General features: G+C 39.0%; 2 protein-coding genes across 2 annotated transcripts in view; one reads left to right on the forward strand and one right to left on the reverse strand.

Annotated features, from left to right (window-relative positions):
• Positions 1–9,631, forward strand: prr33 (proline rich 33). The gene is made up of 3 exons (XM_010745465.3): positions 1–139; positions 530–577; positions 4,526–9,631. The coding sequence occupies exon 3, from the start codon at positions 4,541–4,543 to the stop codon at positions 7,751–7,753; it is 3,213 nt and encodes a 1,070-aa protein (XP_010743767.3). The 5' UTR covers positions 1–139; positions 530–577; positions 4,526–4,540; the 3' UTR covers positions 7,754–9,631.
• Positions 3,197–25,640, reverse strand: part of lsp1a (lymphocyte specific protein 1 a) — a 35,362-nt gene continuing 12,918 nt past the window's right edge. The window contains exons 3-13 of the mRNA XM_019267604.2: positions 21,497–21,908; positions 20,894–21,036; positions 20,275–20,515; positions 19,340–19,471; positions 16,422–16,465; positions 14,776–14,857; positions 12,749–12,886; positions 11,909–12,004; positions 10,834–10,920; positions 10,550–10,658; positions 3,197–3,989 (exon numbers count right to left, since the gene is read on the reverse strand). Coding sequence (XP_019123149.2) covers positions 3,970–3,989; positions 10,550–10,658; positions 10,834–10,920; positions 11,909–12,004; positions 12,749–12,886; positions 14,776–14,857; positions 16,422–16,465; positions 19,340–19,471; positions 20,275–20,515; positions 20,894–21,036; positions 21,497–21,908 — 1,504 coding nt within the window. The 3' untranslated portion in view covers positions 3,197–3,969. The remainder of the gene's footprint in view (positions 3,990–10,549; positions 10,659–10,833; positions 10,921–11,908; positions 12,005–12,748; positions 12,887–14,775; positions 14,858–16,421; positions 16,466–19,339; positions 19,472–20,274; positions 20,516–20,893; positions 21,037–21,496; positions 21,909–25,640) is intronic.

Consider the following 25,640-nt stretch of genomic DNA (forward strand, 5'->3'; position numbering starts at 1 on the left):
GACTGACATGGCTTCTGTTCCTTCCATTTGTAGGAAGGGGGGTCGAGTTGGGCTCAACATGAACCTGCGGCTCTGACACTCCGGGCTGGGACAAGCAGGCAGCAGCCGGCCGGCCGCCCCCCGAGCAGCAGTCACACAGGTAAACACAACATAATTACACCTTTATTCTGCAGATAGTGAGCAGGGACGTTGTTAGCAGTGTTAGGGAGGCAGCTGCTGTCGCTTGCAGAACCCCCCACCTCGGCAGCCAGAGATCAGACGTGTTTGTAGAGCTCAGGGTGTTTTTTCTCGTCCTCAGTGCAACATTAAGTGCACTAACACTAAGTGTTAGCCCTGCAATGATTCTACTCCCTGCAGCTTCAAAACACACTCTGCCCTGTCATTTATCTGTTCTGGCTGCAACAAGGCATTACTGAATGATGATCACCTTTGAGCTTTGTAACCTTCCTGTTGTGTAATTGTGGGGAATAAAAATTGGGTTGATATTTGACACTGAACCTGAACCAATGTTCTCTCCTGTTCTGTCAAGGGGTACCTGCCTGCAACGCTTTGAACATCAGCAACAAGTTTTTACCTGGTATGTTCCTTCTTTTTCCATCTAAACTCAATGTTTTCTGTGTTTGTATGTGAAGCCTCATAATGTCACGGGAGGTAAATGATTTTTTGTGGTGGATTCATTTACTTATGGAGGCCATTGTGGACGAGCTTGGGTTTTATTACATGGCTATTATTACCCTTTCCTCTTTTGAACTTGCATCCTGAAGGCGCTCCAAATACCGAACCTTCCAGAGCCTTAAAAGGAGGAGTGAGCTCTCATGTGTCAGGCAGGCAGCAGGTTCAGGGAGGGATGGGGGTGGTTGAGAGGCGTGGCTGGGGCTTTAAAACACAACCAGCTCTGGCCTACATTTCACTGAGGTGACACAGATAGTAAACTGAGGATACTAAACAGTTGTTTTTGTACAGACTGCATGATGTCAGTGATCCTACATTTGTAACCCAAACCTTCTGGATAGTCTCATCATAAACTTATCTGACTCTTATTTTAAGTTCAAAATGATTGCACAAATGTTACATGATGCTTGTCCAGTGTTATTTTTAAAGAAAGAACCTTTTAAGGGGTTTAGGAAAAACAGAACAGTTCCACCACATTTCTCTGAGCTCCAAGCTCATTTAACCATCCTTTTATGTTAAATTCTTGTTATTGGATATTTTCTCATTATATTTCTGAGGCCCTATCAAGTGTCATTGGGCTGTGATGTCACAGGTCAGGTGCATTCACTTTCACCCTTCAGCAGATATATATACACACCTATATGTGTGTATTTATATAGGACGAGACATGAGAGAATCCTGACGCGACAAAGCTGTATTCCAGCTGTGAAAATAAAGCTTAGCTTGTAAACCTATTTCTCTGATAGTTAATATCAAGATGAAGTTATGTTTTGGAATTTGAGAAGGATGGAGATATCCCTGATTTCTGTGAAAGATTTATGCTGAATTTGATCTTTCCTTTAGTGCAACCAGCATTATACATTTGTCAATATCAATATCAACAACCACTGACATTTGTTGTGGAAGTTCATGGTCTGGTTTTGCTGACATCCTTCACCTCTAGCACCGTCATTGGACAAAGGTTCTGCTTGTACAAATCTAAATAAAAATGGGCAGATTGCCTCAGAACCTTCCAATCATGCTCCAGATCCTCAGGGGATGAACCCTTTTGAGTTTATTGACACCATGACCTTTCTTGTAGCATCACCCTCAAGACAAGTCACCAGCATGTTGTTTGTGCTGTTGATGAAAATTGCAGTTTATTTTTTTTTCAGTTATGAGACTAATTTGTAACTTCAGATTTTTAGTCATTCTATACAGAAAAAACAAACAAACTGAGCTACATAATTTTAAGATCATAAATTTAAATTTTCTGATAACCTCTTAACTTTGTAACTGTTGACCACAGCAGCCAAGACACAAAATGCTGAATTGACTGTACTCATAACAATATATTTTATCCAACTGAAGTTGATGCTGAAATATATTATTATTGGATTATTATTATATGGAGTTTGTTTGTGTCCTGGAGGCAGCTGGAACTGCAGAGGCTCCATATGATCTGCATCACAGGCATTCTGATTTATTGTTTTCGGGAAAGAGATGCAGCCTGTAAAACGTCTTAAAAAAGGGAAACAGGTGATTGGCCGGCCTCCCCTCCACTTCAAACTAAAATTAGAAGTAAAAGCTTCCAGGATCAGCTGTGAGGCAGTAATATCATCCAGGAAGAGTTCAGCTCGATTCTCCTGTTGGTTTGTCAGCTTGCAGCACTGACAAGTGAATAGAGTAAAAATTGAACAGATGTAAGCACAAAATTTCACCAGTTGATTACTGACTGATTAATTTTTCTATTATTATTTATTATTATTAAGTTTTTTGTGAAATGTTGTGTTGAAAATGAAGCATTCACTAATTAAAAGTGTGCTACAGTATCCTGCACATTTCCAGAACAAAAATGTGAACATGGAAAAAGGATCAGGATCAACGTTAAATTACATTTTTATAGTTTATTCTGCTCAAATCTATAAACTCTTGGTTAGCATGTCTTTCAACAACAGGCTAAGAAAAAAGTCTTTTGCATTAGTTCCAAAAGGGTTTTTTTATTCAATAACACAAAATTAAATAAATAGTAATATTACAATGTACAATGTTCTTAAAAAACCCTTACCTTTAGGTAATCTTAATGTTTTCACTTCTCAAATTGTTGAGCCATTTAAACTATTCACAATCTGCTTTATAAATCAAGATTTAGCCATTCCTGAAATGTTACCAGTAGTGGAGCTGAAGGAAGCAGGAATGTAATTAACTAACTTTATGGTATTCTGCTTGCTGATATTTCTAATGTAGCCTTTGGCCTGATATTGGTGCTAAAGGAAACTTTAGGAAGGAAGGAGTCACCAAAATCATTAGCACTCAGCCTCTAGGGACCATGCATCACCACTGACAGTTTTTTGTAAATTTAGCCAAAAGTTGTTGAGGTATCTTGCTTTGGTCTGGACCAAAGTGGACTAACAATTTGTGTTTGTAAAATTTGTATAACAAATAAATGAACAATTACATAATGTTGTGTATAGGCAGGAGTGATAATTGATAATGTAACAATAAACACAAACAAATACAATGGAATACAATGTAGGGCACCACAAAAATTTAGAAAATTATTTTAATTTATTTGAGAAAAAGAGTTATAAACACATACAATCAGAAATCTCAGTAAGTGGATATTAAAGGTGAAACATGTCTGCAGTAGTACATAGACAGAGCTGATAAAAAAACATAGACAGGAAAAGAGTTTAATTGTATAGATCTGCATGATAAAGGTTGTTGAGATGTAACAGATACTAAATCAATATCCTCTACTTTGGGTACATGGACCAAGTAAGCCAACATATGATCATCATCCTCACTATGAACTCTGAAACACATTTTTTGACAAAGTATGTCAACTATTTCAGATTGTTCTTTAGCCAATGTTTAAGTGCAGAGTAGATAACGCCACAAAGTGTGATCCATTAATTCTACATGATTGGAAAATGTAAACTTTTTCTATTCAAAAGACATTTAAGTTTTCCTACACACCATCATACAATGATCAAGCAGACATTAGGAATGATTCACCTAAATACTGTAGTGGAGAAGAATACAGAAACATTAAAGCTCACAGTCAGATATATACATAATAAAAGAAACAGAAGGTCGAAGAGACATATGCAAAAAGGAAATTGAACAATATAGATAATTGATGATCAACTCTGTTGGATCCTGGAGTTTGATCATCATGTGAGATGAATCAGAAAAATTGTTTTAATGGGATATAAATGAAATATTCTGTAACTGCTGCTTCTGTTCAATGTCTTTGTAGCCAATAGATGTTTTTGTGAGCTCAAGGTTGAAACCACCTGAAGAAATGAAGCCGTCTCAGTAATCATGATATAAATCTGCAAAAGATTTTTAAAAAAGAAAAAAAGAAAACATGTGTTAATGTTAAATTTGTAGATATTAAGATATTATAAATACATAATTGCTATTCAGATACCATTACTCATTTTGGAAAGTTTAATATGGTTGAACTAATAATAGTTTATAAAGGTTTTATCATCTTAGAGGTGAGACTTTTTAGGTCCTTTGAAAGAGACAGTGAAATAGAGTATTGATACAACAGGATGTTGGCCTAACACACTTCAGTTTCTTTACTGTAAACCTGTAGAGTTATGAGTATGTTATGTTATGAGTTATGAGTAAAAGTTCAAAGATGTTTTAATACCTCTTGAAACTAAAGTCAAAATAAACTCTATCCAATGAGACATGCCATGACAAAGATGTAGAAGAAAAGTTGCTAATTTTAGTACATGATTAGTAAGTGATCTTGGCAACAAAAAACACACATTTGAAGAGAATTCAGTCTGAACTTAAGATTGGACCCAGTGCAAATATCCTTTTTCTAAACCTTTATTTTTGTTTTTTTTGTCCACAGGGTGCTAAAGCACTCATGGCTGTCGCTTATGGTGCCCAGCTGGGCCTGCTTTCCCAGCAGTACCCCCCGCCCCTGTTTCCCAAGCCTGGAAAGGACAATGTCCGACTTCAGAAACTCCTGAAGAGAAACGCTAAGAAAAAGGCTTCCGCTCAGGCATTGCAGTCTGCCGCGCCTTTCCGCTCCAGCCTTTCCCCTGTAAATGAAGCAAGCCCTGACCTTGAGCACAGTGACCACTCCACCCCTCCGAAGACTCCAGAGACACCATTCAGCCTCTATAGCAACCAGCAGCCTCCACGGTTCAGTGTCAGGCCACTGTACCAACATGTGGCATCCCCTTACCCACAGCGTGCAGCTTATGGCAGAGCAACAAGGTTCTCACCTCAGACAGTGGCAATGCCATCATACTCTTACTCACAGCATGTTACCACAGTTTCTTCATATGCTGCACCGGCACACCTTTCTGATGTCTCACCAGCTCATGTGCCCAAAATATCTCTGCCAGCCTTTGAAGCAACAGTATCAGATGCTGAAGTGAAAAAGCCTGCTTTTAGCACATTTGCTGAAACTCCTGGTGGACTTAGACCTGTTGCATCTGTAGGTCCGACTCCTTACTCAGCAACAGGGGGGCAAGCTTTCATTCGTCCTCTCATTGTGTTGACCCCAGTCGTCAAGTCCAGAAGTCCACGTCCAACATTCAAAGCAACAGAACCTTCAAGATCACCAAAACCAATGTTTGATGTCCCTAAAATTAGGTTGTACACGGCGAGCACATCTTACTATGAGACATCCAGGACTCCACCGGTGTATGACTCAGCTGGATTAACTGCTATTGGCAGCACAGTAACTCAAAGTAAAACAACAGAAACAAAACAAGATTTGACTCAGCCTCCTTTATTGAGAACAGATCCCCAAAGAAAAACACCAACTTCAGAAACTCAAAAAGGAACTATACTAACCGCAGAGATTAAAATCACAACTGCTGCATCTGAAGTCAAAAGAGCAACCCCAACATCTGAAATCATAACAGCCGCTTCAACAGCTGAAATCAAAAGGGCTACTCCAACAGCTGAAATCAAAAGGGCCACTCCAACAGCTGAAATCAAAATGGCCCCTCCAACATCTGAAATCAAAAGTGCTACTCCAACAGCTGAAATCAAAAGGGCCACTCCAACAGCTGAAATCAAAATGGCCCCTCCAACATCTGAAATCAAAAGAGCTACTCCAACAGCTGAAATCAAAAGGGCCACTCCAACAGCTGAAATGCGACCAACCTATGAGTCCCAACCATTAAGAACTTCAGCAGGACGGCCTAAAACCCCGGCATACCATAAGGCTCGGGCTGCAACACCTGTATTTGAAATCTCAAGACCCAATCCTCTCTTGTTTGCAGTGTCACCAATCACAGTAGAACCAGAGAGGTCAAGAACACCCAAAATGGTCTCTGCTGCTGGCAGTTCATCTGCTTCCCAAAGTGTTATCACTACTGAGTCTAAGACTACTGAAACAATACTGAATGGGGACATTCATTTAGACATGACACCTGCAGCTAAACCAATTCAACAAAGTATTTCAAAGTCGAAATCAGAGCCTGATCTAACAAAAGAAAAAATCCACATTACTCCAGCTGGATCTCAAAGGCTCTCTAAAACTCCTACATCTGAGCCAACAACACCAGCAGTGACTTCTCATGGGTACCAGAGGCCTAAGACTCCAACATATGAGGCATCCAGACTTATGTCCACCTTACCTGGCTATAAAAGACCAAGGACACCTACATATGGGACATCACCTTCTGGTGTATCACCTGTATCCTTCCAGAGACCTAAAACTCCAACCCAAGTGGCTCAGAAATCAAGGTCTGGCTATCGTGGATTGACACCAGCAGAATATGCTGCTTATGGTGGAATAAAAACGTACTCTCCAGCGTTTGGTATCTCTAAGACACAAGTTGAAGAGGAGGTAATAGCTACAAAAGAGGAATCAACAGAATGTAAAATACCTAGCCAAGAACCATCTCTGAAGGGACAATCTACAGCCGAGGTGTCTAAAGACAAAGAAACACCCAAGGGCATAGATAAACTCCATGTGAGAGATGAGAAGGTTTCTGCCACCCCTTCTGTCCCTATTATTATTGTTTCACAAGCATCTGACACCTCAGGACCAACATTAACACACAAAACGAGTATGGTATCCAGTCAGGTTGTGGTAAAACAAGAAAAAACTCTTATTCAAGAAACACCAATGGCTAAACCTCCAACAGTTGTGGAGAAAACTCCTGAGAAACAGAAGGTGGAAACACTAGTTCAGGAAGTCATCAAATCAGACACAAAAACTCCTGAAGCCAAACATCCTCTGCCCAAAGGTGATGACCAGGATCCCCTGACGGCAGTAAGAAAACTATTAGGCAAAACTAAAGTCCAGACGGCTGAGCAGAAATCAGCAACATCATCAACTGAAACAAAAGCTGTCTCAGATCAAAAAGAGCCTGCAAAACCTGGAGCTGTCACCAAGACTAAAGCTGAAGGCTCAAAGCCAAGCACTGCAGCGCCTGCTTTGCCTGTTAAGGCATCTGCTGCTGAGCCAGCAGGAAGTGAAGACAAAGGAAAAGATAAGAAATCAGAATCTGCTTTGGTATCTGAGAAAAAGGAAGGCGATGAATCCCTATCAGCAGCTGAGTCGGCTCTTAAAGTCATGCAAAAGCCAATGGGGATGAAATCTAAATTGAGTGGTTGGTCCAGACTCAAGAAGCACATGGTGGTGGAGCAGGAGGAGCCCAAATTTCCAGAGTTAGGCACTCAGAAAGAAGCCACTGAGAACGCCCAGAGTGTGGCAAACAAGGCAGACGAGAAGGCCAGTGACAAGCCTGGCACTCAGGACGAGAACCAAACCAAAGACGCTCCCAAGGCAACAAAGATGTGGGATGCTGTCCTCTTCCAAATGTTTTCCACTAAAGAAAATATCATACACCAGATTGAGTTAAAGAAAAGCGAGGGGGGAGGGGAGGAGGAAGGCACGAAGGACGAGCTGAAAGAGATACCTTCTTTTGCGTTCCGGCTACCTGTGCTGCTCTTCAGTCCAAAGTTTGATGCGAAAAAGCTTAAAGAGGCAGCCTCGAGACCAGTGACGAAAATTTCAACAGTATTTGAAATGGGTTTGATTGGGCGGAAAGGTAAAGACGAGGAACCAAAAGACTTTAACAGAAAGGCAAGGGCGTTCACTGCTACTTAAGCTAATATATAATATGAAGTGCCAAGACGGAAATGTAAAAAAAGAAGTCATGATATATGTTTAATGTACAGGTGCAGGAATTTTAGCAACAGAAATAATGTACAGGTCTGGAATCTTAGTCTTTGTGTTCAACGAATGTAGTTTGTGTTGTAGAAAACTCAGTCTGAACTTTATACTTGACAAATGCTTTGTGATGAATTTATGTGACTGGTTGTCTGGATGTTAAATGTTTGTATCTGTGGATTAGCTGGAAAGAGAGAGCTGTATTTGTCTTAAAGTCATTCAGACGTCACATCAGATTAAAGCGTTTATGTCCTACGTAATGACAGAGCTTCTCATTTGTTCCTTTCATCACATGTTCATAATAAATATAGATTAAATGTTGCTAGAAGTAATGAATTTGAAAACATTTGGTTATTGTAAAGAAGTTCACTCACAGTAGTTCACTCAAGATTTAGATCTTATTTATGCTAAAAAGCTGTTTTTTTTAATAAATAAGGATACATCTAGTAAATGACTGACAGATATTTCATAAAAAATATCTGTATTATTATGGACAAAAACAAGTTTTCAAACTTAATGATTTTAAGACAAATCTTTTGTGAAAATTCTGTTTTTCTTTAACGTTTCAAATATCCAGTTTTATTCAAGATGGTGCTACTTGCCTCAGGGTAAGACCTCTAATTAGATAGTACATATGTATGTAGTATAACAGGATCTTTTAGAGTTGTAGATCGTTTTATGATTGAGATTTCTTAAAGTCACAATGAAACAACATTTTAAGTGCATTTTAATTTGGCCTCCTTTATGTTCAAACATGTGGGATATAATACAGTTAAAAGAAAACACGAATGGCATGTCATTAAGCCACAAAGACAGTTTGATTGGATAGGAGGAGGACAAGTAGATGACAGGAAAATATGAGTGTTATTTATTGTTTAATGTATTGTCAAAAAGTAAAGAGTGACTATAAGATGAATATATAAATGTGCAATATATTAGCGATATATTAGTGAGTTTTAGTCTTTTTTACACATCTTAAAGCCTCAAAATGTTTCCTCTTTTCATCTGCATCTCCTCCTTTGTGATTCTGCGGTTCTCATGAAATAAAAGAAGACAGTCCAAGATAGATAACAAATATTTATAAAGGTCCAGTGTGTCAGATTCCACCAATGTTGGACCACCATGTTTCTACAGTAGCCCAGAATGGACAAACTAAACACTGGCTCTGAATAGGGCATTTTGTGTTTTTCGTACATTTTGTGGCGACTGTTTCTCGTTTGCGCTAGCAAGGAGAGAATAAGGCGAGGTGGTTGCAACCAGCAACTACACCATTAGATGCCACTAAATATTACACACTGGTCCCTTAAGTAGAAGCAGTAATTCATGTATTCAGTATTTCATCTCTTGCATTATTATAGTAACTCGGACACAGCTAAGGTAAAGATGTGACCTGCATATTGCTCCAATTTAAAAATAGCTCAAATAAACAATTAGTTGCTAACGAAATGTTTGATTTCACTGTGACTTAAAGAAGGCCGCTGAGCTAAAAGCTAGTGTACGTTGTTAGAGAAGAGCAAAGAAGAGCAGCCTCCGTTATGATGGAGGTCAGTGGGTTCATAGGTCAAGAGACATAGATGGGTTTTAGTTGACTGTGATGGAGGGCGGCCAAACTACACTTCATTCTTTCTAGTTTTATTTTTGAATGTTTGTTTTCTATTCTTCTTTATAATGATTTCAAATGTGTGTGCTGGAGTTACTGGAGTGGTTTTAAAAAATGTTAAACCTCAGCGGGAAGATTTTCTGTGATTCTCCTCTCTGAGGGAATCAAAACCTGATGACACTTTCAAAATAAATACACAGAACTTCTTTCATTGACTTTATCTTTGTGTCTAATGTTTGAACACTCATTTCTGTCTATCTGTATGATGGTACCTAGTTGGATCTTTCAGTCCGTGTAACACTTCCCTCACAAAATGAGGTATTCCTCCTTGATTCAGTCCAACAATCTAGAAGCAGAACATTATGAGAACTATTCTACAGTCTTAATTTTACAGTAATTTAAAAAGTAATTTTCTATTATGCTACAGATAGTTTGACTTCATTCTATTTAAACATTTCGAACGCTTTCTGATAGTGAAATTTCACTTCAGTTCAAATCCAATTCCAGTTTCATTCATGTGTTAATGTGACGCTTAAAACGGCCATGTTTTTTTAATGCTGATCGCCCATTGTTCAGAAACCCCAGTAGTCAAAAAAATGTCCCACTGAACAAAAAGCGATTTAATGGACATCCGTAAAACAAATGCCCAATGCTGCTCAATAAATTGACACTCTCCCTGGAGGTTAGTATATTTGGATGTACAGGAAAGGATGAAGTCAGATGACCTTCATTGTCATGGTAACAACAGTTGCGTGACCTTTGTCGTCATTAGTAACAATAATAAACATGTAGTTGGAGTTTGGTTAGGTTTAAGCATAAAAACCCCCGGTTAGGTTCAGGTAAGTTCTTAGTTTGGGGTAAAATAAATGCATTAGTTACATCAATTAAGATATAGAAAGTTGATGTTAGCAGAGTTTGTATTTTCGGTCCTTCGGAGAAATGGGTGTTTGTTTTTCAAAAAAAAGATGGTCAGACAAATGGGCTATTGGTCCAATTGGGACATTTTCTGGACTACTGGGGTTTTAGAATAATGGTCAATTGGAAAAATGGCACAATTTTTAAATGTTGGAAAACATTGAGAAAGAATGCTTTTGACCCTTTTCTCCTTAAAAACTTCCTATCAATGATCTTACCAGACTTTCCGTTCATGAACTCTCCTGTGTCCTCATCGTCCACTGGGATCTTCTCATATTTGCCATGACCAGTAATGACAAATTTGTACTTTTTACCAGCCACTGAACCCTGAAGAGAGATCAGGCAAAGTTTGAAAGCACTGAAATCTTTTTTCTCAAGTAATTATCATTATATATCAAAACATTTAAACTAGAACAGGCTAAAATAACAGAAGTAAAATAAAAATAACAAAAATGGTTTCTATAATAAAATCATTTTTTTATTGTTGTTCGTGTGTGTTCACCTTGACTCTTTGCCCGGGCCGCCCTGATGAGTCTCCAATCCCCTCCCACATGTTCTTCTTCTGCATCACATCTCCAGGCTTCACATCCTGACAAACCAATCACTAATCAGTACAAACATGACTGACATTCTGTGCTCCAAAGATGCATTTTGACAGCACAACTCAATAATTAGGGAAATCTTTGGTCACTTTTCTCTGTCAGATATCAGTCTTCCGTCTGTGTGTTAATACAGAGATTGAGCCTAGCTAAGCATAAAGACTGGAAACCGGGGGAAACAGCTAGCCTGCCTCAATCCATTTGTTTTTTAACCAAATCTTTGTGGTTTCAGGGTTGCGTGCTGCAACTATAACATGACTTCTTGAAGTTTTGTGTCATCATATTAAGGTTGTCAGGTTTGGTATCATTGGTATCTCTGTGCTCTCTGACCCAATCTGTTATCCAACACAGCACAAAAAATACTGGGTGGATGGATACACTGGGTGGATGGATACACTGTCCAATAGTTCCAGCATATAGTATATAGATTTTGAATTTTAAATGCACACAACATGAGCAGCAATATGTGAGGAAAAGCGGAGTAAAAACACAGGTTTGTTCTTTTTCTGACCTCACTCTTACTTTTTTACTTTACAGTACTTTCAAATATTTTATCAATTAATCTGAAACAATTAAACATGAGTTTGTTTGTCATCACTTTATTTAATATTTTCCTAATAAAATGGAAGAAATTATTCTCAGGTAGAGAAAAGGAAGAAACAAGTTTGGACATTGTTGTTTCTCATTTCTCCACAAGAGGGAAACCCCACATAACAAACTTTGAGGGAGCACCTGATCGCATCACATCACTGTCAGTCAGCAGTGTAAAAATATCCTGTACAAGTACAAGTCCTGCATTCATAATCCTGTATTCAAGTATTTTAACTATTGTTTTTTGATGATCACTGTTCAGAGTTGAGTCATAAATGCCTGAAATTTCTGCTCAGAAATTTAAATAAACAAATCCACAGAGGAGACAGAGGAAACTGAACAACATGGAGATTTAAGCTGAGAATCCAGGTTGTGTTTGTGACTTACTGATGGTTTGCTGATCGACTGTCTGCTGCCATCAGATGGTCCCTTCACCCACTGAGTGATCAGGTCAGCCACGCCCACCTTTAGGCCCTCAGTGTCCTGATTTAGAAGAAATACAAAAAGAAGTTTTCTTAACGCTTAGAAGACAACATTTAACAACATTAAGATGTTTCACAGAGTCTGATGCTTTCATTTCTAAACATCTCATCAGAGACAAACTGAATGAAACTGGCTCCAACGTCTGGTTAGAGTTAAACTGAGTGCTGACAGTCCTGAACAGCATCACAGAGACATTTTCACCCTGAAACCCTGAACTTTTTTCTTAACCCCTGAAGAGTTGAAGAGTAGCTTTCAGATAAAAGTGGTAAAGTAAAAAGAACAATAGTGACCTTTGAAGTTTAGTGGAGAAAAAGTATTTTTAATCTGTCATAGTGTTCCTCACACACTCACATGTAAAACACATGAGGTTTCTTTCAGCTGAACTATTTGTAGAATAGTTATGCTATTCTCATGCAACCCTCATCTGCTCCTCTTAAAATCATCACATGAAAAGGAAAGTACAATGTTTCAAGTCCAAATTAGCTGTTTGTCATGTTGGGAGGATGAATGGATGATTTTATAAACTGAACCTGATGAAGAATTAGGGCTTAAAAGAAGAAATTGACTTCTTGTAGGAGTTCTCAGAAAAACTGTTAAGATATCGTTTACTTCATGCCAGTTCGTCTCATTTTTGTCTTATCTGGTGTTCAGTGAATCTGCATTTGGGATACGACAGCTGAGAATTGACAAAGTCTGGCATTTTTAAATCTTTCACTTGGGGGCTTATCGTTGGTGTTTTCTTACCTTGCAGGTTGCTCCCTTTGTGGGACTCTGACTCCAGGCTTCTCCAGCTTCAAACAGGTTTTTCTTGGAGGCGACAACTTCAGGTGAGCTGGGCAGGTCTGCCAGTGATGCCTTCACTGTCCTGACCTCCTGGGAATTCTGCACAACAAAACCATAGGTTAGTGTATGGTAATATAGTAAACTTATCATACATGAATGATAAATTACAATTTAAAGATCAATAATCAATAACCATATTGATTAGTATTGATATAGCTTGATATTTTTTTTTTGTTTCAGACCTAAGACATAATTTGCTAGAAACAAGTAAAGTAATATACGCAGCAAGAATGTTTTACAGGTACAAATAAGTTGAATGTTTAAAAAAAAGAAAGTCGGTTCTTCTTTCAGTTTTCTAGAACAAAATCTATAGAAGAACAATCGAAAGAAGTTCAAACAATAAAAATGAAATAAAAGTTTGATTATTAAATTTTTAGTATTGGCGGGCATGGACAATGTGAGAGTAAGATGTAAAGAACATCTCAGCACTGGTTTACAGTGAGAATAACTTCTTCACACCTGTAATTTATGTGGTTTACTGCACTTTGTGTTTCTTTTTAAAGCTCTCCATAAATAAAATTGTCTTCAGTTAACTTCAGGTCATCCACAGATCTGTAAATCAGCCTGGAAACTGCCTGAGGTGAAGAGTGAAAATAGCAAACGTAAGGATCAAAATAAAGAGCTGTGAACGTCGGTTATTCCAGTTGTTTATCTGTCAGACGCACACAGAATTGAAAACACACAGCTGTGATGTAATCGCCCAGATGCTGCAGAGTTTTGTGACCTCAGCACAATAAAGGTCTGAGCGAGCAGAAAACACCAGAGGGGTTTCACTCTTTAAAGGAATAGTTCTACATTTTGTTCCACAGTCAGTGACCTTTAAATGTGCTTTCTTTGTTACCTTTGGACAGAGCCAGGCTAGGTCTTTTCACCTGTTTCCAGTCTTTGTGCTAAGCTAAGTGAACCACCTGCTAGCAGTAGCTTCATTTTTATTGTGCAAATATATTGTAGCAGCAATTGTCTCATCCCCTTGAGAAACTTCCAAAAATGAAATGTCCTGATTCCTGCTCCCCACAGGATGAACACCGCCTCCCCTCCTGGTCCAGGACAAACTGGAACAGGTACATTTTAAACCATTACTGGAAAGCTAAGCTAAAATTTCATATCGCTGCCGTGATCGCTGTGGCCTCTGGGAAGCGCTAGCAGCCCTGTAACAGCTCTATGTTCAGACTGAGGAACTGAGTGAGTGCAGGTGAAAACAGTGCGACTGGACGGTGTAACAGGTGTGAATCAGGTGAGACAATGAGCCTGAACTTGTTCAGAATGAGCTGAGTACATTTACTCAAGTGCAAATTTAACATTGAGTATTTCCATTTTATGACACTACTTCTCCTCCACTTCATTTTAAGTATTGTAAATATTGTACTTTTTACTGCTACAATTAGTTGACACCTTTAGTTACTTAAGTTAAATTATATAAAATTATATTATTTTATAAAATATATAAGATTACATAAAGAACCTTGGAAAAAAATACAATTAAAGGAGTTAATTAATCAGTTAGTTAAATTAAATAATACCATCTTATATTATATAGATATATATCTATATACTAGCATATATATATCTATATCTATAATTATCTATAATATATATATATATATATCATATATTATAGATATATATAATTATATATATAATGTTTTAATTTCTGAGTAATCATTTGTGTCATTTCTCAAAGGAAGATAACAGGAACATTCATAGTTCTCAAAAGTGACAATTTGCTGCTTTTCATCATCTTATGTTATAATAAACTATAATAAACATTTGAAGGTGAGCTCTGTTTAATTATGACTATAATACAGGATAAATGAATTGATGAAGAAAAGATAGAACATAACGAAAGATATAAAACAGTTTAAAATGAGCTTGTGTGTGTGTGTGTGTGTGTGTGTGTGTGTGTGTGTGTGTGTGTGTGGTGAGCTGACCTCCACAGCATGGGCGTACTGCTCCATCTTGTCATCGATCTTGGGCAGCAGGACGAGCGGCTGCATCTTCTTGAAGCTGTTACTGATTCAAACAACACAAATACAAACAGTTCAGACACAAATATGTGATTTGACATTTTTTGAAGAGTTGAAGTTTGTGGAGCAAAAGTTGAACTAGTTTAATTAAATTGCTCTTCATTTAATGACGTATAATAAGCAATTGTGTGTTAAAACCAGGAGGAGTCACATGTTTGTGGGTCGGTTTATATGAATGTCTGCAGACTCAGGAGGGTTTCAATCTTTCGTCCAGTTGTCCAGACTCATCCTCCGCCATCTTCGTTAAACACTGAACTCACTTCCATCAGATTTATTTTTTCTCCCAGCTCTGCTGCTGCATGATGTAATCTCTTCACTGCGGGGGAGTAAGTCTCATTCATCATTTGAATTGTCTGTTTCAACATGTCTGACTTTTAAAAGGAGGTTTACACCTGATGATGTCATGACCAATAGCAGGAACCAGCATCTGAGATGATATCAGAGCTGATCTCACACGTTTGGATTGAGACATTTCAGATTTTTATAAGCTGCTTCTTTCACCGCTGGAAGGTTTTGTACTTTTACCTTCAGCAATAAAGTTTGTCTTTGTACAAAGTAGTAAACAGAAACATGCCTTCGTGGTTCTGCTTTTGGTCTCTACCAACATCTGACAAAAATGTCTGGCTCTTTAGCTGCTAAATTCTGCACTATGTTCACCAGATAGTCTCTCACTGTCTACTTGTTGCTGTCACTACGCTCAGAACTGCGAGCACTTTAAACTGCTTTAAAATGCTCACTGATAGTTGTTCCCACTTGTTGGAGAAACAGTTGAAACATTCAGAGTGACCAAGTTTTGAAGATAAGAATAAACACTGAACACTGTCCCTGTTCCTGTTTTTTTTATTTTATTTTTTTAAATCATCATCACAGAGGCTTCACTCCTGCTGAGGGCTCCTCAGAGATGATAACTTCCTGCTGCAGACAGCCCGGAGTCAACACACCTTCACCAACCACCAGAGAAAACACAGCCGCCTGCATCTGGACAGAGTTAAGCTGAGCCATAAATCACAGCTGAGGAGGATGATGCACTGAGGGAGCTGGAAAAGTCACCACTAACTCTTCAACAGTGTTCACCTTCAGAAAAAAAATCCAATGAAAGAAACACCAAGCTGCAAGCAGGAGCTGAAATGATTCTTTACTTGACAGAAAATTATGCTAATTGTTTGATGATCTTTTATGTGAAATCGTTTTTCTAAATAAATACAGACATTTTGCTTTTAGCTCCTCAGATGTAACAATTTTCTGCTTTTTCTGCTTTTTGGGCTTTTGGGGGTGTTGCTCGGTGAAAACAAGACTGTCAACACCTATAACATCTATTTTAAAGTCACTGCATTGGTTGTATATCAGTTTTAGAATTGATTTTAACATTCTATTATTCTTTAAGACTTTCGCAGCCTCTGGGCTGGCAGGAAGTTTTTCAAGACAATCACATTTCAAGGAGTATTTGGTCTTTGCTTAATTCTCAATCTTTGGTTGTGGTTTGGAGAAGCCTGCTGGGACAGATGCTATTGTCAGTAACATAACTGTCGTGTGTCGATGAGGATATTCACCTTTTCTTCAGTGAGCGGTTCAGCGACTCCGTCCTCTCTGTGATCTGAAAAAGAAGAAGAAGAAGAAGTAGTCTGAGGTCATTTCTTTGGAGGAACACGGGAAGTTTTCCATGGGGCTGCCTCGGTTCACAAGTGTGTTAATTACAGCTCGGCTCTGCTCAGACTGCTACGACTCCGTCCAAGACAAACAGAGCCAAGTCTGCTGGGCTTCATCAAACCATTCGAGTCATTGCAGCGGCTTCACCGCTCGCTCAGAGGAGACTTGAGGCACGAGCAGAGCATGATGGGAGACAGAACATGAGACTCATTTGCATTGTGCATTTTCCAATGAAAATAACTGTTTTCTCAGCTTGTTGTCAGCTGTTTGAAATAAATCATTTTCACTCTATAATAATAATAGATTATAATTATATCAGATTCTAACAATAATAATAATAGACAGACTTGTGTTGCAGCTGCAGTTGTCACATGTTTGTCATATGTTAGTGAAGCTTTGTTTCATCAGAGGACTGTTCAGGATAGGATCAGTGTTTTCTCTGAACTCAGAGGTCAAACATCAAAGTCAACACAGCAGGCTGTCACACACACACACACACACACACACACACACACACACACACACACACACACACACACACACACAAAGGAAACCCCTGTGCTACAGCTCAGGTCAAAATCAGTCCATAACAGCAAACTCTCAAGAAAATAGAGGCACTAACTTAACAGTATATAACAGTATATCTATGACTTATTTTATGTATATACTGATAAGTAAGTTTAAGTTGTTGTAGGTATTAAATCTCTAAAACAGCCGTTCAATTCAACAAATACATGTGGTGAACATACTAACTACATCCACTTATACATTTTCAGTCAAGCATACAGTTATATATTACAGAGCTGTATAAAACTTTTTTAATGGAGAATTTCATCAAAGTCACACCATGGATGAAACCATGTTGAGACAAAGAAAGGATCAAGACCCTGAACAGCTGACCACAAAGTACGACCTACATTTCTAGTTTGAATCAATGATCGTGCGCTCAGTTCAATGAGGAAATAGATAAACAAAAAGGTGCAGAGGTGCAGAAGTCACATGCAGTGTCATGCACATCAGCAAAACATCAACATCCAAATACAGAGGCCTCGTAGTTCTTTTTCATCATATTTTGGGCTCTCAAAATATATAAAAAAAAAATCTTCCAGGACTGCAGGATCTCCATACAAGATCACAACTTGTTATTATCCTGTGCACAAAATATAGAAACCTGGGCAAAATTAAATTTTTCAGGTGACTTTGGTGACTCTGTATTCATCAGTGAAGTAAGAAGCAGACCATCTCTGGCAGCCAGGTATGGAGGTACGTCATTGTTCACAAATCAAATTCACACACGAAAAACATTTGAAGTACCAGTGAGTTCTCTGATAACACAACATGCTTCTCCTGGTGCAGCCAGGACACACAGGCTCATCAAACACACACACACACACACATGCGACTTACAAGCTGAGCCTGAACCCATCGGCTGTGAAGGTAACACAGTTATTTTGTCATTGAGTTTGTTTAGAAAAGTCAGTAATCTGTACTGTTGAATTTACTTCTGGTGAACTTAATGGATGACCAAGTCGAAGGACAGTCGAAGGACAGTTGACCTATTTTTCTCTGTGGGAAGCAAACCCAGTCAAAGCTGCCAACATGCCTAGACTGAGTTTCACCAGCTGTTCATAAGCCCTGTACCAAATCAGTCATTAAAGTCTTTCTGAACTTCGAACTTGTATGAAACAAGTGATCAACTAAATTAGTTGCACAATCAAAAAATGTCTTGTAATGTCTGTAAAGAATTAAGTCATCCATAAACTGACCCCTTCCAAGTCCCACCCACTTTTTTCCTTTGTGATCCAATCACATTTGAGCAATCAGAATCTTGGTCAACTTTCCCCTTTCCTATAGATATAGCTATATATACTATGTGCTGACTTGTCTATGTTGAAAAGACAACCAAATTTTGAAGCTAAAGGTAAAAGATAATGATGTCACCATTATTATTATCTTAAGTTAGCTAATGTTCTCAATATAGCTAAAAAGCTAACTAACAACTGATGTAAATTAGCCAGTTAGTGATTTGTTAATATAAGCTTTCATATGCTAGCTAATGATTAATGTAGATGAATTATCTCGTAAGTTGACTTTTTGCTCTGCAGCAAAACATTAGCCAAGCAGGTAATTAACGATGTAGATGAGGTAGCTAATTAGGTAGCATTTTGCCAACAGTAGCTTGCTAACTTAAGTCACACGTTAATGTCACTTTAATCACTTTTATGCTTTAACCATCTTCAAAAGTCTTTTCAACACAGATGAGCAAACACACAACACATCTAAATCAAATGAAGAAAAATGCTGGCCAAAGTGGGAAGGGTCAATTAGGTGCTAGGAAACAACCGTTAGGCCATCAATCAACAATGAAAATGCATCAGAATTTGTCTAAGTATTCAGTAAATAATCTACATAAGGACTCCTACGTAATATATAACAAGGCTACGTTTGAATTTACTAAGTTTAATTCAAAGTGTTTACTGCATCTACTATCCCCCAGAAAAATTCCGTAATGTAAACGTTTCCCACTCAAAAGATGACAGAAAGCATTTTTATCTTGCTAGAACGAAGATGTTAACTCAAGATAATTGTGTTCCTAAAAACTCGATAAATAAATAATAGTAGCTTTTTGGGGACTTGAGGGATTGCAGATGACAGCTAACACCATTGCAACATAAATAAATGATTTCCCTGTTCAACATTTTTCAGCTGTTACCTGCTCACATAAATACAGTTGGAGCATCTGGCCTCCCCATGCAGTGTGAATGCTGTGTCATAAAATAAAAGACTGCAGCCTGTAACTCTCCAGCAGGTGTTTATTTACCTTGTGTGTGGGAGCTTTGAAGGGACTGAATATCTCATCTCCATCCACGCTGGATGTACTCAGGCTCTTCATCCTCTCTGCTGCCTCCATCCTCCTCCTCTCGATGTCCTCCTTCATTCGCCGTTTCTCCTCCTGGGAGTCAAGTCACAAACACTGTTCAACACCACATTTCTACGACAACTGTATGGATCTGATTAGCTCTTAATGCTGCGGAAATATTCTCTGGAGAAATCTGTTCACACTGATAGAGCTGTTTAACTTTCAAAGTTTTTCATGCACACTTTTTTAAAGGTTTTTTAATCTTTTTTTTCTAATGTCATCTCCTAAGAAAAGCAGAATTAGAATTACTTTTAAAAACAATGAACAGTAAAAAAACCCCAAATAAATTCAATTAAGACATTTTATATGATATTTTTCCCATGTCCCCTTTGGGGAACGTTTCTTTGCCTTTGCAAAGCACTTTGAATTGCCTCTATATTTGAAAGGTGCTTTACAAATAAAGCTGTCTTGACTAAAATAATCTTTTTTTGGCCACTAAAGGGCAAAATAACTCTACATCTTTGTATAAGCTTGTTTTGGCTAATGTGTTAGCAAACAGTTGACATTATTATCCCATTATAGTCGTACCTGTGTCCACCTGATGAATGCAAGTCCAATAATTCTCTTTTAGCTCCTGTTTGGTCTCCACCATCATCTTAGTAATTTCACTTTTGATTAAAGGCTTGTTCTGTCAACAGCAAGCCTCAGAAAAATACCTCATTAGACACTCTTGGTCTTTTGAGATTAAGAATTAGGGAGTTTATCTTTATTAGCCCACTAAGACTTATAAACTCTGCTTTCACTAGTTTACTACTTTACATGACTAAAAAATAAACTGGCTTGATTGGTGGTGATTTGTTCTTGTAGTCATGTGTAAATATCTATGACATAGTCACCTCCTCTTTGGCCAGCCGTTGTTGCTCCTCCTCCTCCCTCCGACGCTCTTCTTCCTCCCGGACACGACGTCTCTCCTCCCTCCTTTTCTTCAGCTCCTCCAGCTCCTGCTCAGCCTCGGCCTGTCTGTGTCTCAGCTGCTCCAGCTCCTGGCTCTCCTTCTGCTGGAGGCTCTGCCGGATCTTCTCCAGACGCTGCTCTGTCTCCAGGATGGCCTCCGCCTCCTCTGGCTCCATGGCTCTGCTGCACACACCAGGGAGATTTTGAATATTAACTGCTTTTATTATTGATTATTATTATCTGAAGTCTGTCTGTTAGGGTGTGTACTGGCCTACTGTGATAATGGAGAGTTTCTTTGAACATTTGATATGTTTTGACTTCACTCCGTGTTATCGTTGGAATCTATTGTATACAGTATGGCCAAAATGGCGAGCTGGGAATGAGAACAGGTTTGACACCCACATACTCAAAGTCGAGTCAAGTATTTTCTTTATGAAAGGTGAAACTAAATACTCAGATAAATGGCTATCCATGACTGTATTAGGTTAAATGTTTGTCATTGTAACAACAGCATGCATTTACTACAGCCACATACTACAGTACATAAAACACACTACACACCTCGTGGACCTTTTTGTCTTGTTGCTCCTGTATGATGTCACTTCCTCATTGGTTGTGTCTCCATTGGTGTTGTTGTGTTTCGGCTCTTGGTGTAGGAAAACCTTTGACGTGTAGGAGATTTTAACTTCTTTTCTTTTCTCCACCTGAACATGAAATACAATAAAACTTTTAGTCAGCTGCCAGAGACCCTAAAGACTAAAGACTAGACTAATGTGTGCAGAATCATTTTAACCAAATGACCTGTTCTAAATGACTTGAGATTTTACTTGAAACTTCCTTCAGACTTGTTTCAACTAACTTGATCTCAAATTTATTCCAAATGACTTGAGACCTGGACTTGTTTGAATGATTTTTTCAAATTTTGTCTTCAGTAACTTAAAATCTAAATGGTACTAGTTACAAATATTTGCAGACTTTTTGTCTAACATGACTTGAACTTGAAGAGCTTAAGACTCGATTTGACCCAACTTGTCGCAACAGACTAAAGACTTGTCTAACCAAGATTGTCATAGATGAAGTGTGCAATGAACTTGAGACTTAATCTACGCTAAATCGATGTGTCTGACTTTCAAACATCACAGTTGTTCCATGAGGAACCCTTACCTCTGTATTTGGCCTTTGGATCTCCTCCTTCCTCCTGGTCATCACCTCATCTCTTTTCCTCTTGTCCTCCTCCTCCCTCTCTTTCTCCCTCCTCACCCTCTCAGCTCGAATTGCCTCCTCCTCACGTTCCTTTCTCCTCTCCATCTCCATCTCCATCTCCATCTTGTTCCTGTCCTCCTCTACTTGCTCTTGTCTCTGGAGGCAGCTGGGGGACGTTATTGAGGCCTGGGCGGTCTTTACAGACGTATCTTTGTTTATTGTGACCTCCTCTTCACCCTCATCCTCTTCGCCTCCTTGGTTGAGCTCCTGCAGGCGCTGCTGCCTCCGTCTTTCTCTGCGTTGAGTCCAGTCGCTGAAGCCTTCGTCCTCCTCCAAAGACAGGGAGTTATTCGGCTTCAGGTCACCATCGTACCTGAGGACGAGATGGGAATAAAAATTAGGAGCTGTTAATTGATGTGAAACAGCAGGAGGTGTTTGAGGTTTCCAACGAAATTTCAGCCACTGGTGTGAAATCATTTATTACCACCTGACAGCAGAAATTTACTTGAAAAAACAGGGAGGATGTGAAGAGCCTAAAACAAAAAGCCTAAAACTGTCCATGTCTGCACAGCCACAAGACTCTGACTGAGATAAATTTCATCAGAGGCCCAAGTCTGCGATAGTTGGTGTTGACCTCTTTAAAACCTCAGTTTAAAAAAAAGTATGATGGAGTAGACTGTAGATGTGGACTATCCATGCTGACTCCACATGTGTGGAGACCTGTGGACCTGGAAACCAAACGTATAGCTGAATGTAACCATAGGTGCTGATTACAAGGTGTTAACTACTGTATGAGTTAAACTGTGTCCTCTTGTCTGTTAAACTTTCTTGGTCCCCTTTAGTGTTTGTCCACTCACTGGTTTCCTGCAGTTTGTCTGTTGTCTGGTTGACCTAACATTTGTATTGTTGCAAGTCTTTTTCTTCCATGTTTAAATGTGACATCTTTATTTTTTATAGTCACCACAAGAAGCTTCAGCTTTCCTGATTGTTTCCTATGCCGTTATGAATACTATCCCATCTTGTTGACATGATGTGTCAGGCAGGTTTAGACAGGACTCAGAAACCTTCAACAGCATGGCTGACATTTCAGGTTTTGTAGAAAGGGCCTAGGGGTGGGGGCAGATTGAGAAATAATACATTTGGCTTCAGTTAGTCAAGATGAGACACTACTCAGCTGTTGGAGGACTTAGATAATGTTAGTTTTTATAAAAACATCTCTCTTGGTGGAGGATTAACTTGTTGATTTTACTCTCAAGGATAATTAATCTTGAGCTAAGTGACTTAGAAGTGACAGTTGGGCTCCTGACAGCAGGTCTAATCTGTTTTGCAGGAGGAGAATGCAGTTTCTGTCCATCAAAGGCATCAAGTAAATTTTAGTAACAAGCCTTACAGTATTTTTAGTATTTCAGTAAACATGGACTGCGGGGAGCCGAAGACGAGGTGTTCAGTTTGGGGATGAGGTCAGTCCTGTGTAAAAACAGCAACACTGTCCAGATTAAAATAATCTGGAAACATCATGACTCTTTTCAAACTCTTTAATCACGATATTTGTCCATTAGTAGTCAAAAAAGACCAAAGACCTAAATGCTCGTCCATTTTAACAGCTGAAACGTTTCAGTGCAGTCTGTTAAATCCAAACACGTCTCTGTGGAGCAGATTAAACACAGTAGAAAAATACATTTCTCCACTGATTAGCTTCTGTAATCACAGAGCCATTAGCTGCAGAGTGCAGCTGACAAACGAATGATTAACCCCCGACACAGCTGGAAAAACAACCAGTAAAAACAGGAAACTGTGTAGAAAATTTATCACATACAGTATTTGTGATTTGTCTGGAAATTTTTCCCCCCATGTTTTTATTTGTCGCATGTGCGTCACGTTTGTGTCATGACTGCAGGTTTGTTTCCTCAGGCTTCAGAAGCACATTTACTGTAACTGTCCCTTTCTTAGCAATGAGATTTTAATATTTGCCAAACAAGGACAAATAAAATACATTTATGATGATAAACTGTAGGACTGGAAAACGTTACGCTAACACTTTACGTTAGTTAAACCTAGAGTTCAAGACAGATAACTGAAACATCTTGCGGCGTAGTCGGGTGGGACCTTTAAAGACCTGCAAGTGTTTTACAGATTTGCATGTTCTCAAACAGTCCTATGTCGTTATGACCCGACTAAACTTGACAGTCTCACTTGTCTGTTCCTTCCAAAGCAAACTCATTCATGGAAAAGTAAATCAGTTTTATTATCTGACAACACTGTAAGGTTTGTTTGGGTACAGAAAGCTCCTGGTTACAGTTAGGAAAAGAGCATGAATTAGGTTATAATAAGTACTGTAAGTAAGGTTAGAAAAACATTGTGGTTTGGGTTAAAGTGACTTCATAACGGTAAGGGGACCTTTGTTGTCATGGTTACAAGAATAGAAAAAATTCCACACTTTGTTGACCCGTCCATGCACTCAGACATCCTCGCTCAGTGGACCTTGTGGTGCTATAAAAGCACCAAATGACTTCCTCCTCCTCTTGACATAATTATGCTGTCACTTGAACGGATGTGATTTTGGGGGGATTTTCTGAAACACATGATCAATCTGCTACTCTTTGTAACATGCAGTCTAATCTAATTCATTGTTAAAAGATGTTTCAACCATCATAGTGTTAAATATCAATTAAGAGTTAATTAAGTGAACTTATCATCACAATTAGCACAGCATCTCCAGCTGTCCCCCCCCCCCCCCCCCACTGAATCAAAGTAATAAAAGAGTGTTTTGTGTTCCCAGGAGCTGGCAGAAAGGAATTTACTCAACATTCCCCAGATTATTAAGACGCCGGGGAGGCCGGCCGATCAGGGAGTCTCTGCCTGATCTCTCAGCGGCTAATCAGCCTTAACGAGCAGAGATGTTTCTGTTGGGCTGTAAAGTCGACACCTGGACAGATTCCTGACAGGAATGAGTCAGTCAGTCAGTTTTTGACACGTTTCGATGACGGGACACATCCGCCAGGAAACACCTCCACCGCTCTGTTTTGTTTTATTCCTCTTCTTTAAAAATTCTTCAAGTTTTATGAAGCAAATTAGTCTGTCTGCAAAAATGTGACTATTTCATCAGCAAAGTGAGGTCAGAACAAAACAAAAACAGACTGTGCTTCACTTTCATGGCAGCAGTTAGTCTATAAAGGTATAGTACAGATAATTTTACGTGATATTTTTACTTGAAAGAAATGTACGTGTGTTTCATATTTACCTTCTTATTGAGCATTCATCAGGAAACCTTAATTTAAACACAAACTGTGTCTGAGTTTAGTATTGACAGACTGACATGTTGTTGATTGATCTTTGACCAGATATTGAGTCGTCCATGTTACTGGGCAGTTTGATGTAGCGAAACCTTCAAAAACCTCCTGAGCAGACGATTGATCGCTTGTCACTTCAACAAACATCTGTGGATTCAAACTCTGCCAGCATCTGACCTCTGACCTCCTCAGAAACAGGTAATCACGAATTTCAAAACAGCATTACATCACCACTGCGTCTTGTACAAAAAACCTTTCAATTACAGACTGCAGCAGAGCTACCTCACAACAAGTCACCGCAGCCTGAAACCAGCTGAGCCCGTGATGTGATGGAGGTGAAGGTGTTGGAGGCGCAGGCTGTAATTAAGAGTCTGAAATTAAAAGTCGGCCGAAACGCCACAAGCTTTGACATGGTGGTGGTTTTTCCCTCGAGTCACTTTGTAGTAAACATTCTTTGGAGGTTGTGTAACGAGAAGGCAGCTGTGTGTTCGTTTTCACATCAAGACGATGGGAGGTGAGAGGTTGTTTGCAGCTTTTCCCAATGGAAACATTTGTTTTATGAAACCAGACGTGCGTGAAACCCTGTAAACCAGCGAGCGCACGGTGAGCAACAAGTAGGAGGGAAAGCTTCGGGTTTCACAACTGGGAAACATGACGACAAACTCTTTAAACTCACAGTTATCACCAGAAAAAATAACAGTCACACAGTTAGCAGCTTATACAGGAAGTCGTTGGACATGAGGGAAGTGAATGAATAATGTTCTGCACTTAATAACTTCCCGGGTTCCCATGATTCTATGGACGAGGAATTTGGC

Source organism: Larimichthys crocea, chromosome XXI (assembly GCF_000972845.2).
Source record: "Larimichthys crocea isolate SSNF chromosome XXI, L_crocea_2.0, whole genome shotgun sequence".
Classification (NCBI taxonomy): domain Eukaryota; kingdom Metazoa; phylum Chordata; class Actinopteri; family Sciaenidae; genus Larimichthys; species Larimichthys crocea.

Excerpts from the sequence above, each read along its gene's own strand:
- prr33 (XM_010745465.3), top strand. The coding sequence starts at position 4,541 with ATGGCTGTCGCTTATGGTGCCCAGCTGGGCCTGCTTTCCCAGCAGTAC.